We start from the raw sequence: 16,637 nt of genomic DNA, 5'->3' as shown, positions 1-16,637 counted from the left end.
TGAATACTTGGGGGGTTGGATTACAGTGGTCAATGACACCTGGATAGTGTTATATACTATGGTAATGAGCATGATATAAAAGTCTACATTACATAGGATAGGTAGCGATAGCTGGGATTGCTTCAGGATTTCCCCGAGTTGCAGACAGAGGAGTAATCAGGAGATGGAGGGGGGAATAGGAGAGAGCAGGCAGCAGAGGAAGGAGCAGCCAGAACAGCAGGACTTTGGTGGGAATTCAGGGAGCCAGGAATACAAGAGATACAGAGAGGAGGTCTGAGGGATAGTGAACATGTTGAAACAGGAGAGGCACATGGTGTTGAGGATATTGAACAGGAAATGCTGGTATTCATGAAAAGGAAATCTGTCAGGGGTTTGGTGGTGGTCCAGTTAATTCAGGAGACAAAGTTGAGCAATAAGCCAGTAAGGTGACAAAGCTCTCTGTTAGCTGATAACCAGAAGGTGCTGCCCCCTAAACTGGCTTGACAAGAACCAAAGGGTACACTGTACTCTAGAAGCAATGGCTGTTACCCAGTTTATTACATAACTGAGTTCTGCACACCACTAACATTACACTTCATTTGCAAGGAGTTGAGTGATAGGTTTAAACTAGTGAGGTCTGAATGGAGTTGGAGATATAGGTTTAGATGTAGCAGTTTTTCTTACCTTTCAAATGCTGGCCATGAAGTCTCTTCACTAAGTTCTGAACCATCACTGCTACCTAAAACCAGAAGGCATAATACTTTGAAACCAACTATTTTATTCCTTAGTTTGTACCATCTGTAGTCTAATTGTTCCAATTGTGACATTTTTTCCTTAGAATTTCTATGAGAGTCATTAGGCAGAAATAAATCTATAACAAACGCTACATAGAAGGTGCTCACTTTAGGAATGACTTAAGAGTTATAGATAAAAAATGTAGGAGATATGGATTTGGTAGGAGACTGGTTCTATGTATCTGCAATATCCAAAGGCTAAAGGGGAGAAGTGTTCTCAAAATTAATGCAACAATCCCAAATTTTCATCTGTCTAATTTCATGCCCAACCTGATGAGCATTTAAAAGGACCTGCTTCTTTAGGTGCCATCACAACACAAAACGTGATAATTCACTGTCATGATGAACAGATGCAGCTTCATTACATACAGGAGTAGACTGGAACTTAATCCACTAGCTCCAGACTAACTTCACTGAGAGTCTCCAATATCTTAAAAGCCAATGCTGATTCAGAAACCCTTAATTAACTTTTTTAAGTTAACTGAATTTAACCCAGAGCCGGCACTAGGCATAAGCACACTAAGCAATTGCATAGGGCCCCAAGTAGCTTAAGGGGGCTCCGTATTAATTATTAGTATGTGTTCTGTGTGATCAGGGGGAAAAATTTCTGCATAAGGCCCCCCAATGGGCTAGCACCAGCAATGATTTAACTGATATGCTTCTTAAAATCATAGAAATATAGGGCTGGAAGGGACCTGAAGAGATCATCTAGTTTATCCCCTACCCCCATGCTCAGGTAGGATTAAGTATACCTAGATTTAGGCAAACAATTAGGTTTAATTGTTTAAAAAATAATTGTTTCAGGAAAGTGAGGTGTATGGTCAGACTATTAGTGCATCTGTTTTGCTCCACAGAACATATGGGATGGAGATGACAGATTCTGTAAAGACTAATATATAAATGTGACCATATGGAGGTGTTGTTGGCAGCTCCATAGTACTGAGATCTGCAGTTACAATGGTGACTAAATCCCATAGTCAGGTCTGAAAATTAGATATATGATCAGAAAACTTATGCCAGTTTCTCCTATGGTTAATTTTCTGGTGATCACTTCTGGAATCTGAAGTCATTTCAAATGACCTCCTTTTGAAATGTGCACCTACTCAATTTTTTTTCTCAGATCTCTCTAACTTACAAATTCCTTGGCCTTAACAGCTGAAACTAAGTATATGTACAAAAAATTCAGTATAAAAGGAAGTTTAAAAAATAAAAATAAAGTTATTTACATCACTTATAACTGCTTCTATTTACATCAAGAGATACCCTCTTGTCATTAATCTCTCTGGTACTTATAATGGCCCCCATTACCATAGTATCTGAGCGCCACACAATCTTTAATATATTTATCCTCAGAACACCCCTCTCTGAGGTAGGGCAAGCGCTACTGTCCCCATTTTACAGATGGGGAACTAAGGCACAGAGATAACAATAAAGGATTTGAACCCAGCTCTCCATAGTCCTAGGCCACTGCCCTAACCACTAGATTATCCTTCCTCTCTACTGGCTACAGCACAGCATTTAAGAATTGAAGCATTTAAAATTGTAAATTCAAACTTCAGTTGCTTCACTGTCTGCAATATAAGGCCCCTCTTCCCTGCTAGACTCTCTTTCTTGCTCTTTAACCTTCAGATGAGCCCTGCTTCCTGGCTCCAGCTACCAGACTTGCTATCACCCAATCATAAGAATGGCCTTACTGGGTCAGACCAAAGGTCCATCTAGCCCAGTATCCTGTCTTTCGACAGTGGCCAATGCCAGGTGCCGCTGAGGGAATGAACAGATAATCATCAAGTGATCCATTCCCTGTCGCTCATTCCCAGCTTCTGGCAAACAGAAGCTAGGGACACCAGACCTGCCCATCCTGGCTAATAGCCATTGATGGACCTATCCTCCATGAATTTATCTAGTTCTTTTTTGAACCCTGTTATAGTCTTGGTCTTCACAACATCCTCTGGCAAAGAGTTCCACAGGTTGACTAGCTCCAGCCTCCAAAAAATCCCTGCTCCTCAGCTCCATCCCCATTCTACAATAGCCTCTAGCCAGTCCATCACACTGACTTCCTTAATGCTATCCAAGTCCACAACTTCCCTCCTCTGCCTACTGTTGACTTGCTATATACTATAACAGCAGGGGAGTCCCAGCTCTGAGAATGATTTTGGGGTAAGTTTTTTAAAATCTTAGTAGGGAGGTAGCATTGGCCTTGAGGGTCATGGAAGGAGCCAGGGTGAAGGGCAGCTTAGAGCTGAGCTGGAGAGCAAGGTTGTCTGTGGCTTCAAGGCTGGAAAAATCAGTGAGGAACAGGGATGCCTTTATGGATACAGCATGGTTGTGTGGACACAGAACTGGAGACCTGCAAGGTTACATCTGTAGTATGCAAGGTCTTAGAAAAATTTTTGAAAGAGAAAGTAGTTAAGGACATTGAGGTCAATGGTAATTGGGACAAAATGCAACATGGTTTCACAAAAGGTAGATCGTGCCAAACCAACCTGATCTCGTTCTTTGAGAAGGTAACTGATTTTTTAGACAAAGGAAATGCAGTGGATCTAATTTACCTCGATTTCAGTAAGGCATTTGATACGGTTCCACATGGGGAATTATTAGCTAAATTGGAAAAGATGGGGATCAATATGAAAATTGAAAGGTGGATAAGGAACTGGTTAAAGGGGAAACTACAACGGGTCATACTGAAAGGTGAACTGTCAGGCTGGAAGGAGGTTACTAGTGGAGTTCCTCAGGGATCGGTTTTGGGACCAATCTTATTTAATCTTTTTATTACTGACCTTGGCACAAAAAGTGGGAATGTGCTAAGAAAGTTTGCGGATGACACAAAGCTGGGAGGTATTGCTAATACAGAGAAGGACCGGGATATCATACAGGAAGATCTGGATGACCTTGTAAACTGGAGTAATAGTAATAGGATGAAATTTAATAGTGAAAAGTGCAAGGTCATGCATTTAGGGATTCATAACAAGAATTTTGGTTGTAAATTGGGGACACATCAGTTGGAAGTAACAGAGGAGGACGACGACCTCGGAGTATTGGTTGATCACAGGATGACTATGAGCCGCCAATGTGATATGGCCGTTAAAAAAGCGAATGCGGTCCTGGGATGCATCAGGCGAGGTATTTCCAGTAGAGATAAGGAGATGTTAGTACCGTTATACAAGGCACGGGTGAGACCTCATCTGGAATATTGTGTACAGTTCTGGTTTCCCATGTTTAAGAAGGATGAATTCAAACTGGAACAGGTACAGAGAAGGGCTACTAGGATGATCCGAGGAATGGAAAACCTGTCTTATGAAAGGAGACTCAAAGAGCTTGGCTTGGTTAGCCTAACTAAAAGGCGGCTGAGGGGAGATATGATTGCTCTTTATAAATATATCAGAGGGATAAATATCAGGGAGGGAGAGGAATTATTTAAGCTTAGTACCAATGTGGACACAAGAACAAATGGATATAAACTGGACATTAGGAAGTTTAGACTTGAAATTAGATGAAGGTTTCTAACCATTAGAGGAGTGAAGTTCTGGAACAGCCTTCCAAGGGGAGTAGTGGGGGCAAAAGACATATCTGGCTTCAAGACTAAGCTTGATAAGTTTATGGAGGGGATGGTATGATGGGATAGCCTAATTTTGGCAATTAATTGATCTTTGATTATTAGCAGGTAAATATGCCCAATGGTCTGTGATGGGATGTTAGATAGGGTGAGATCTGAGTCACTACAGAGAATTCTTTCCTGGGTGCTGGCTGGTGAGTCTTGCCCACATGCTCAGGGTTTAACTGATCGCCGTATTTGTGGTCGGGAAGGAATTTTCCTCCAGGGCAGATTGGCAGAGGCCCTGGAGGTTTTTCGCCTTCCTCTAAAGCATGGGGCACGGGTCACTTGCTGGAGGATTCTCTGCACCTTGAGGCCTTTAAACCACGATTTGAGGACTTCAATAACTCAGGCATAGGTTAGGGGTTTGTTACAGGAGTGGGTGGGTGAGATTCTGTGGCCTGCGTTGTGCAGGAGGTCAGACTAGATGATCATAATGGTCCCTTCTGACCTTAAAGTCTATGAGACTACAGAATGGGGCTGGGACCAGGGCATGGGGTTACTCGGAAAAACTTTTCACACCCAGCAGACATAGCTTTAAACTTAAGGTCCAGCTTTTTCCCCTTGACTTCAAAGGATTTCATGTGAACCAATTAGGGCTTGGAGACAATGAAACTCTTCAAGCCCTGACTAGAGAAGGCTCTCTTCATTGGATACATAAAGTCTGAGAGAAAGCAATCTCTACTTCCCTATCTGTAGAGCCCTCCTCCTTGGCCAATCCAAACCCTAAGCTGAGGGGTCCTGTTTTTCAAAAGGACACTATTAAGGGCCCAAAAGCAAGCTATTCCGCTGGTTAGGAAAGATAGAAAATGTGGCAAAAGACCATCTTGGCTTAACCACGAGATCTTGCATGATCTAAAAAATAAAAAGGAGTCATATAAAAAATGGAAACTAGGACAGATTACAAAGGATGAATATAGGCAAACAACACAGGAATGCAGGGGCAAGATTAGAAAGGCAAAGGCACAAAATGAGCTCAAACTAGCTACGGGAATAAAGGGAAACAAGAAGACTTTTTATCAATACATTAGAAGCAAGAGGAAGACCAAAGACAGGGTAGGCCCACTGCTTAGTGAAGAGGGAGAAACAGTAACAGGAAACTTGGAAATGGCAGAGATGCTTAATGACTTTTGTTTCGGTCTTCACCGAGAAGTCTGAAGGAATGCCTAACATAGTGAATGCCAATGGGAAGGGGGTAGGTTTAGCAGATAAAATAAAAAAAGAACAAGTTAAAAATCACTTAGAAAAGTTAGATGCCTGCAAGTCACCAGGGCCTGATGAAATGCATCCTAGAATACTCAAGGAGCTAATAGAGGAGGTATCTGAGCCTCTAGCTATTATCTTTGGAAAATCATGGGAGACGGGAGAGATTCCAGAAGACTGGAAAAGGGCAAATATAGTGCCCATCTATAAAAAGGGAAATAAAAACAACCCAGGAAACTACAGACCAGTTAGTTTAACTTCTGTGCCAGGGAAGATAATGGAGCAAGTAATTAAGGAAATCATCTGCAAACACTTGGAAGGTGGTAAGGTGATAGGGAACAGCCAGCATGGATTTGTAAAGAACAATCTGATAGCTTTCTTCGATAGGATAACGAGTCTTGTGGATAAGGGAGAAGCTGTGGATGTGGTATACCTAGACTTTAGTAAGGCATTTGATATGGTCTCGCATGATATTCTTATCGATAAACTAGGCAAATACAATTTAGATGGGGCTACTATAAGGTGGGTGCATAACTGGCTGGATAACCGTACTCAGAGAGTTGTTATTAATGGTTCCCAATCCTGCTGGAAAGGCATAACGAGTGGGGTTCCGCAGGGGTCTGTTTTGGGACCGGCTCTGTTCAATATCTTCATTAACGACTTAGATATTGGCATAGAAAGTACGCTTATTAAGTTTGCGGATAATACCAAACTGGGAGGGATTGCAACTGCTTTGGAGGACAGGGTCATAATTCAAAATGATCTGGACAAATTGGAGAAATGGTCTGAGTTAAACAGGATGAAGTTTAACAAAGACAAATGCAAAGTGCTCCACTTAGGAAGAAAAAATCAGTTTCACACATACAGAATGGGAAGAGACTGTCTAGGAAGGAGTACGGCAGAAAGGGATCTAGGGGTTATAGTGGACCACAAGCTAAATATGAGTCAACAGTGTGATGCTGTTGCAAAAAAAGCAAACATGATTCTGGGATGTATTAACAGGTGTGTTGTGAGCAAGACACGAGAAGTCATTCTTCCGCTCTACTCTGCTCTGGTTAGGCCTCAGCTGGAGTATTGTGTCCAGTTCTGGGCACTGCATTTCAAGAAAGATGTGGAGAAACTGGAAAGGGTCCAGAGAAGAGCAACAAGAATGATTAAAGGTCTTGAGAACGTGACCTATGAAGGAAGACTGAAAGAATTGGGTTTGTTTAGTTTGGAAAAGAGAAGACTGAGAGGGGACATGATAGCAGTTTTCAGGTATCTAAAAGGGTGTCATAAGGAGGAGGGAGAAAACTTGTTCACCTTAGCCTCTGAGGATAGAACAAGAAGCAATGGGCTTAAACTGCAGCAAGGGAGGTCTAGGTTGGACATTAGGAAAAAGTTCCTAACTGTCAGGGTGGTTAAACACTGGAATAAATTGCCTAGGGAGGTTGTGGAATCTCCATCTCTGGAGATATTTAAGAGTAGGTTAGATAAATGTCTATCAGGGATGGTCTAGACAATATTTGGTCCTGCCATGCGGGCAGGGGACTGGACTCGATGACCTCTCGAGGTCCCTTCCAGTCCTAGAATCTATGAATCCTACAGCCACAATTCCAAGCCCCAGATTTGCTACCAAACAGATTTCAGCCAGCTTGGTCTCAGCTACCCTGATTTGTCCCTAAAAGAAGCTTTGACCTGGCTTATAACCAACACTATGGGAAATGAGTAGGAAGCTGTGGATTGGACCCCAGAGTGTACAGAGCAGCCAGAAAAAAGGAGAAATGCATGAGAAGGTGCCTATCTAATGAAGTCATTAATTCTTAACTCCACTAGGTAGATGTAAAAAGTCCACAAAAAGGAGACATCAGGATCAAGGGGTAAATACTGAATCTGTGGAGCTCCTAAACATTTGCTACTTCTACTAGCAAGCTAATTTCTAGCATTGCCATTTCAGTGAGCTTAATGCTTTTATGAGTTGAAAATTTTAAGTATTCAACTGCTTAAACAGCTACAGTAGAAGCTAGTTTGTTTGTAAAAACAGAACTAGATTCAAAATCTTTATTTTAAAACTAGGAAATTCTCATACAAAAAACTTTGTTTAAAAGTAAGGTATTAATGAATTTAAGACACTGACAAACATACAAATTCATTGCTAAGATATGTACATCTTGGAATATAAAAATATATGATTAATTACATATATGCCAAGAATTCATAAATATATTTTGTACATCACAGTTAAATTGTTACTGTAAAATGGACTTTGAGATAGAAAAGTTACTCACTGTAGTTCTGTGAGAGTACCACCTTTGAATATTATTTATACTTGCTCAAGGAACTCTGTAGACTGAGCACCTGAATGCCTTTTTAACCACCAGAGAGTCAATGCTGAACTAACACAGTATTAGACTTAGGGCAGATCTACACGGGAAAGGTTACATCGGTGCAGCTGCGCTGCTGTAGCGCATCTGGTGAAGACGCTCTTTACTAATGGGAGAGTGCTCTCCCATTGGCATAATTACTCCACCTCCGCAAGAGGCGGAAGCTATGTCTGCAAGGGAGCATCTCCCACCGACATAGCATCAGTGTGGACAGTGTTTAGGTCACTGTAACTTGCATCGCTCCGGGGGGTCTCTTTTTCACACTCCTGAGTGACACAAGTTAGATTGATTTACGCAGTAGTGTAGACCTGCCCTTAGTTGACTGGGCCTAAAGAACTTCCCTTGTCAACTAAGATTTCAGGGGGCTCTCCCAATCTTCAACAGCCCAGGCAATGCTTATGATGTATGAGCACCCTTGGCTTTCTTTTTAAACTGAATAGTTAAGTTACTCACAACAAAAATAATCCCCAAAAATGCAGAAAAACAAGAAGTGATGATGATGAGGGAAGTATTTAGGGCATTGAGCGAATTCAAGCTTGTGTGTACCTTCAGCAGACAAAAGGGACTCTCCCTTTCATACCCTTGGAATTCTGAACAAGCAGAGAGGGAGTAAAGGGGAGGGGTAATGGTCACAACAGTCATTGCTCTCTAGAATTTTTTGGAAGCACATGGCACAAGAACCTTGATATCACAAGTGGGAATATGCAGAAGCCACCTCAAAGTAATAAAAAATATTGTCCTTAAATATTTGATAGTAAGGGTCATAGAATAGGCATATAAATAATATTTCCTTACCTTAAGGTTCAGGGGGATTTTTAATAATAAAAATTGGAATTAAAAAAAAAAATCAGCCTATATGTGGAGGGAGCACACTGTATCATTCTTCAATAATCCCCTTAGGACAGTGGTGCCCAAACTACGGCCCACCAGAGCATTTCATAAGGCCAGTGGCCTGCTTCAACACAATATACTAATGGCTGTTAACATTTTGTCATCATGTTTACATCATTTTAGTTTACAAAAGTGTGTAAAGAGACAATACTGAACATAGAAACAACTTATCTAAATACATATGAAACAAGCTGAACTTAAAATATAAGTCAATAAAGGTGACTTTAAATCTTATTAAAATATGTAAAATCCACAGGATTCCAAAGAACTGCATGCAGTCCTTCAGAGCTGGCAGGGATGTGTGGCACAAAACACAGGGCTCTTGAGGGAGGAAAGAATAAAAGAAAAGGGAAATGAGTGTACAGGGGAGGGGGAAAAAACATCCTACGGTTTCAAAGAGGGGTTTGGACAACCCTCTGTTATCCACTTTTCTCACTCTCACTATTTTTGTTTCCAGTGGGAAAACAATTTTCTTTTAAAGCTTTTTTAAATGTTGTTTTGCCTACAACTGAACACAATTCAGTGCTTTAAAGATGCAAAGTGCTATAATGTCACATATACAACATGCAGAATCTTAAAAAAAACCCAACGAAATAAAAGGCTTCACAAAATAAGACTCTCTCTGGGGTAGAAAATATATTACTAAAGATTTCATTGCGGCTCCCTAAGGCTTGTCCTTTAAGCATTGTACATTTATGCTCCTTAGTGGATGGAAACAAAAGTCTACTTAGCTTAGTTTATTTGTTTAAGGACATTGGAGTGTGAGCTTATTTCTTCTTATTTTGTTTCCCCACCAAACTTCCCTTCTTTGGGTATTTCTAACTTTTATTCTGCATCTTTTCCTCTTTTGTTTGATATGTTTCATTGCAATTTCTTCATTTGGGGTGGTGTGGCCATGTATTTTGTATAATTTAAACTGAACTTTTAATTACAGGTTAAATCAGGTCTTTCCAGGCCCAATTGTAGGAGATATAAAAAGTGTTTTAAAATACCATGTTTTTAATTCAGAGGCAAGTCTAACGTTGATGGGAATCTAAATTTGTGCATTTTACACTTGATTCTGGGCCCCTTAGTGTATAAGTTACATCAATACAGAGTCTTTTAGTCTCATACTAATTTACCAATGTATAAATTACACCCATTACACAACACTTCTGAATTTGGCCCTATAATTTCTTACAATAGAATACTGAGGTGCTTTTCAGTGTCCACCCCATAGGACATAAGAGTTCTTAGAGCTGCTTTTTATAATGCATCTTCTCTGCACTTTTTGCTTAGCCTAGACCACTGGGAAGTTTTGGCTGATATAAACAGGATATTCCAGCTCTAAATAGTTCATATATGAAAGTAATGTTTCATCTAACTTATTCAGTTAGACTCAAGATCAGTTTGTGAACTCTGGTATCCAACTATCATGGATTGCTCCAGCATCAGATAAAAGGTTATCAGTTTCTTAGTATTCAAAATAAACGTGTAAGCAATTAGATGTTGCAGTGGCTTGTACAAAACTGAGGGGCAGTGACTCCTTGTATAACCACAAGTACAAACAGCTCCATGAGGAAGTATCCACACAATTCCAATGGCCAAAACTTTCTTGAAGACTCTGTCATAGACACATGCCAAGAGTGATCTGTATAGACAATATTTTAAGAAGGTGTTTTGTTCGCAGATCAGTACACATGCATTCAGTATCATGCATTTTTCTAAGCACTAGCCTTTCCTTGAAACCAAATTCTATCATGATGCCTACAGTTAGTTACTAAATAATAACGTATAGGCAGGTAGCCAGCAGAAATTTTTGGTATAATTAATATCTCATATTTATATATTAAAGACTCATGCCATCAAATTGTACATTTAACTAGTCTATATAACTACATGTGCCTGTCACTGTTACCCCTAAACCTCCCTCTCGTTTGTTATCCTTACTTGTCTTGTCTTATCTTTGGAACTGACCCTACAATTGGAGCTGTGCAGATAGAGGGGAGGAGGGAGGCTAGTGGAGCACCCACAGGGACACACATTTCAAAGAACCTCCGTTAATGCATGAGGTGAGTAACGTTCTCTTCTTCTTTGAGTGATGTCCCTGTGGGTGCTCCACTTTAGGTGACTTCAGAGCAGTGCCCTCTGGTGGAAGGAGGGAGCTTTGGAGTGGAAGTCATAGCGGATGTGTAGAGGGGCGGACTCACCCCTGTGGGGCCTCCTGCTGGTCTCTTCTGGGAATTAGCTCTTCCAGCATCCTGGAGCACCCCCTGCAGGCCGGTGATCCGTCTGTACTCTGGCCCCCGTGTCTCTCCCGGACCCCGGTGCCCTTTTATCTAGGGTGCTGCCCCCTGGCAGTACACCCCTCAGTACTAGGGTCTCCCCTCCCCGGGGAACCCTCACCCACTATCCCTACCTCACCTCAGAATAAGGTCACTGCCAGTCACCAACTAGCCCCCGCTCCCTGGGGCAGACTGCAGTATAGGCCACTCATCACAGGTAAGGTTGGGTTTGGACCTGCTGCCTTGGCCTACCCATGGACTGCCCTCTGCAATCCTCAGTACCCCTTGGCCTCCTACTAGGCCACAGCCTGGGGCTATCCAGGCTGGAGCTCCCCAGCTCCTCAGCCTTTCCCCAGCCCCGCTCCACCCAGGTACTCTGTCTTAGCTCCCTGCAGCCAGGCCCTTCTCTCTCTCTGAGTGCAGAGAGAGACTTCTGAGCTCCTGGCTCCCAGCCTTTTTATACAGGCCAGCTGTGGCCTGATTGGGGCATAGCCCAGCTGTGGCTACTTCCCCAGAAAACCAACCTCCTCTCCCCGCTCAAAAAAAATAAAATGCCCAAAAATCGAGAAAAAAAGCATAAGCAGGAAATATTTATCTCAGATCTGCACTCCTTTTCACCCTGCTCAAAAGGAGCTCAGCTACAAAACTGAAACTCACTTTAACTTATTAAACTTTATATAGCTAGCGAAGTTTTCTTTAAATACCCTAAATATACTATTTTACTCTATCAACTCAACTGGAAACCTCACTTCACCCATTCAATACTTCCTGTAAAATACCATCTTCTTAAATTCTTCTTTTATGTGTCCTCAATATTTGATCTTTCCAATGGCCTCAAATGGATCCTTCTGGCAAAATTTTATAACTATTGTTAGCTTCTTCAAATACTTCATCTGAAAAATCTTTAAACATCCTTGCATCTATGCAACATACTGTGCTTGATACTAGTCAACATCCCATTAGCTTTTTTTACTGCTAATAACTACTAGGCTCAGAATTTAAATTTGACTTGTGCAGGCTTTTAAAAAAATGGGCTTCTGTACTTATTTGCTACTTTGTAATGCAGAAAGAAGGCCTGAAAGGTTTTCAACCTTCGAAATATCAGGAATGGCAAGTTTGGTGTTCACTGATTTGGCTGGATAACCTCAGAGATCTCAGGGTTGTTTACTGTGAGCTCTAATACCTTGACTGAAAGTATGAGGGTGCTGAATCTTTAATATAGGCTTTCTATATCCAGATGTTCATCATATAAGTTAAGTGAGTATTAATAAAAACAAAACAAACCCGACAGTTTAAAAAAAATATTCAGACTAAAATTTCCTCCCTTTTTTGACTCCTATGATGTCATCATTATTCTAGTGCTCCAATCACCATAGACCATCTCTAGCCTAGAGGGCACTTGAATTTTTAACCTAAAACACAAGTGGAAAGAGATCTCTTTCTCAGGAAAAACATTTCAGCCTTCTTTAGATATCATGAAGAAAAAAAGGACAAGCCCAATTTTTCTTTGGGGATCCTCTTTGTTAGGCCAGATCCTCAGTTGCTGTAAACTTAAACAGCTCTGCTGAAGTTAGGGATGGAGCCAATTTACCCCTGCTGAGTCTGTTATTAAAATCAGAACTTTTCCCTACAATATTTTAAATAAATTCAGGACTACTTAAATTTTACTTATCTTGCACACTGTTTATACTCAAGGGCATCATTTTACAGAGATTTACCTTGGGTCAAATTCATAATTTATGTAACTCCATTGACTAACAGCAGCAATAAATTTGGTCCATCATATTTCATATTCTACTTAAGTTTATAAGACCGCTATATCACTAAGTTCTAACACTACCTATTCTGGCATCTGTAAATTTTAATGCATATATCTGACAGCTTTGTCAAAATCATTAATAAAAGTGCACCAGTCCAATGCAAGTATCCTATGGGACAAGGCTACTCACCAACTTCTCAAAGACCAAGCTCCCAAAGTGATTCAGCTCTATCCTATCACAAGGCCACCATAATGGGTTTTAGAATTTTTTTTTTAGTTGGAACACCAATTAAATTACAGACGGTTGCCTAACAAAACAAAAAAAAAAATCTAGAATAAAGAGTACCAACATCAAGAAGACAGAGAATGTCAACCAGTAGTATACATCTACTGCTCCCAATACTACTGTCAAAATGAGAAGGACAATGTGTTATACTGTCCATGAGAGATAAAACATACACACAACACATTGGATAGTGACTGTATGCCCTGGATTTGTAGTAACAACCTAAAAATGAAACTTGTGTATTCACAGCCCTCAGTTATTTCCTCAATTTATGCCCTTGCCATAAGCTCAGTTAACTTATATGTAGCTTTATGCAATACCAAGCATGAGACCGAGGTTTAGGAGAAAAGAAAGTCATTTATTTGCATGTTCAGAGGTGACTATCTTCCTGTTCCTAGGCCCCAGATTTGATTTCCCAAAGCAGTTTGCTTCTGACTTAGAAGGATTCCAAACACCTGAACAGTGTACTCCAGGGGGCCGCATCACACAGCAGTTCTGTGGAGTTCTCTCCTACTGGATAGGGTCCCAAAAATAGAAAGCCAATGTATGTACTGTAACCTATCTACACACACCACTTATTTATAAAAATATAATCTCATTTGGAATCCAAGTATTTCAGGAGTGTGACTTAATAGGAAAATTCATAAAAATGTTGACACTACGATACATATTTTTATTTCAACTTAAACCTGAAAAGACACTGTTCTTATAAAGAGACGCTTTCTTGAATTAGTTCAGTTGAAGTTAAATATCTTTCTCTTACCCTGTAGCATTACAGCTTCTGCCACTGTAAGGATAAGGACTGGAGTTATACTTGAGAAACTGGAACACATTGTAGTAAAGACTTTTGTCTTTGTTTAAGGCAGGAATATACAGACACTAATGATTCTAAAATTTTTACCACTTTCCTCCAGGAGGAAAGGTCAGAGGAATTAGTCTGAAATTAGAAATGGATTTGGGCCCAAAAGAATTTCTGCAAGACTGGATGAACTATAAACATATTATAGTATTGTTTGAATTTTAATGGACAAAAGCTATGTTTCTTATTGACTGGTTGAACCATTTGGATTTCACACTCAAGCATAGACTCCCAGAGGTACACATCTAGGACTTCACCCCTAAAAAACCCCCCTGCAAAACACATCAGTGACCACCCACTATAGTAAATGCGTGAGTGGGCAAGTGGACCAAACAGACAAATAAATATAACAGAAGTCACACAGGGGAAAGGAGCAGAAAGAGACAGAGGAAAGTGAAAATTTAAAATTTCTCAAAATGTGCCAGCTCCCTTTCAACAGCAACAGAAGTGCCAGTGATTTTTAATGCAACCTTTATTTTATAAGCTAAATTGAGAATTACATAGCTAAAACTTAATCCTGAGAGATGCTGAACAACTGCAACTCCTGAAGTCGTCAATGAAGGTCAGCTGAACATAGATGCTGGGGCATAAAATGCTACTTAAAAGGGTAGCCTGGCTCCCGGATAGTAGGAGGAGGGAAAAAGAGTCTAAGGATTAGTCTTCACTACAGTGCTACATCGGTGCAGCTGCATTGGTGCTCGTGTGGACAGCGCTTAGGTCGATGTAACTTGCATCGCTCAGGGGGATGCCTTTTTCACACACCTGAGAGACGTAAGTTGCATCGACTTAAGCGGTAGTGTAGACAAGCCCTAAATGATGCAGGAAAGTTTAGAAACAAAAATTGGTAGAAAATTTTAACAAGCAACTGTCTCCTCTTATTTTGAATATATTTATTGTTTTTAATCTTTTTTTTTTAATCACTACATATCCTACTAGGAGCTATTTCTCCCAGTAGAAGGATAAAACTTAAACTCCCTTATCCACCAAAATTGTTTTCAAAACCTGGAATTCAAAATAATGAGCAATACTCTATTAAGCTATAAGACACACAATTAACAGACAAGTTTCTCATGTAGTTTAATGGGTGAAGCCTGCACCAATAATTTACTAATGCACACTCAGTATGTGCTTATCTGAAACATGTGAAGATTACCACCTTCTCCAGTAAGAAAACTTACTAGATAGAGGTTCTCTTTTCTACAATTTAAATTTGTGTTGTTAATTCAGTATTACATTTTAAATAATGATCAGTGCCAAAAGGCAAAAAGTTTTAATTTGGCATGATTTGAACAAAGGATTTGCTTGGAAAAATATCTGGAAAGAAAGTGGTAAAACAATTATTGTTTGGATGCATCACTGAATAGGTTTAAAAACAATCATCTAATAATCTCTCAGCTCTAGTTCAGGTCATGCCATTTATTCGGCCACTTTTCACACACAGTCCCCCCGCCCCCACTGCACATTCCTGCCTACCTTTGTTCTAAAACGCTATTACGATTTTATAACAGTCCTGCTGGTACACACCTTCAAGTCAACTGTACTAAAACACATTTTTACTAGCACAGCTACATTTTAAAAATGTCTCACCTATTGAAATTCCACTCGAAAGGGTGGAGCTCTCTGCTTGCCCTCTGGATGGGGCATGAGGTTCCATGACACTGTCGTCCAATAGGTGTCTTGGTCCTGCGTTGGGGAATGTTGCACTTTTAAACTCTGCTGTATTCATTTTGTGTATGAAACTGGAACAAATGAGGATACAAATATTTTTAATACATTTCAACAGCCACTGTTTCAAGGTATTAAAGAATAATACGTAGTTTGCTGTGCACCCCTTGATAATTTAATTGGGTCATTGACAAAACTCTAGTGGTATAACTCGCATGGGTTATTAGTACCAAAACTGCACAATGCCCCTGAGGACCGAGGGATGACTGTTGCTTGAAATAACATTTATCTGAATGAAAATGAAAGTGCTTTAATTTAATTATAAGAACTTTGAAAATTAACTGTATTTTATATGCTAGGGACAAAACGAGGTCACGTTAGCCTCATACTTGCACAGATAAACGTCATGTTTTTATTGTAGTTTATAAAGCTTTCACATGAAAGAGATGAATTAGAGAATAATCTCTAGAACGTGCTCCTTGAGGTGACAAGGGAACTGAGGAGACACTGACATAGTTTTTGGGTATATTTTCAAAAGAAGGGTAAGGAGGGTTGCTCAGCCATGGAACAGATTTAATTATAGGTTAAAAGGAAGTTGACTATCTGCCTCAGCAAAAGGTAAGTGGCATGTGAGATATAAAGCTGGTCTAGAAGTTTTTCTGCATGGGTTTTTAAGAGTAGTCAATATGAAAGAGCAAATAAAAACTCCATGATTTTTATTGGACTTTCAATATTTTTTTTTTTTTTAAATCAAATGCTTCATGAAGGAAGAATGAATCTGCTTCTCTAAAAGAATGATGTAAACAGACCAAAGGCCAGAATGTCAATGATGCAATTGGACCATATCTAGCTCAGAGTGGAGCAGAAGGGGGTAATAGCACATTGGAATGTCAAAACTCAATAGGTATCTTGGTGGAAAATGCCTCTATTAAAAAAAAAAAATCCAAATGTTTTAATTAGAGACTGACTAGAGACTATAGTA

At 40.1% G+C, this 16,637-nt stretch overlaps 1 protein-coding gene across 4 annotated transcripts in view; it reads right to left on the bottom strand.

The window, feature by feature from the left end:
* The window catches only part of LOC113407498 (ras-specific guanine nucleotide-releasing factor RalGPS1), a 287,535-nt gene that overhangs the window by 56,170 nt on the left and 214,728 nt on the right, over positions 1–16,637 (bottom strand). For all 4 annotated transcript variants that reach the window (XM_026656083.1, XM_026656082.1, XM_026656084.1 and 1 more), the window contains 2 exons: positions 15,578–15,729; positions 664–718 (listed from right to left, as the gene is read on the bottom strand). In XM_026656083.1, the coding sequence (XP_026511868.1) occupies positions 664–718; positions 15,578–15,729 (207 nt within the window). The remainder of the gene's footprint in view (positions 1–663; positions 719–15,577; positions 15,730–16,637) is intronic.

The sequence above is a fragment of the Terrapene carolina genome, unplaced genomic scaffold (assembly GCF_002925995.2).
Source record: "Terrapene carolina triunguis isolate 2854851 unplaced genomic scaffold, T_m_triunguis-2.0 Scaffold212, whole genome shotgun sequence".
NCBI classification, from domain to species: domain Eukaryota; kingdom Metazoa; phylum Chordata; order Testudines; family Emydidae; genus Terrapene; species Terrapene triunguis.
The sequence above is the reverse complement of the archived record's forward strand: the minus strand, read 5'-3'. Positions and strand labels throughout refer to the sequence as shown.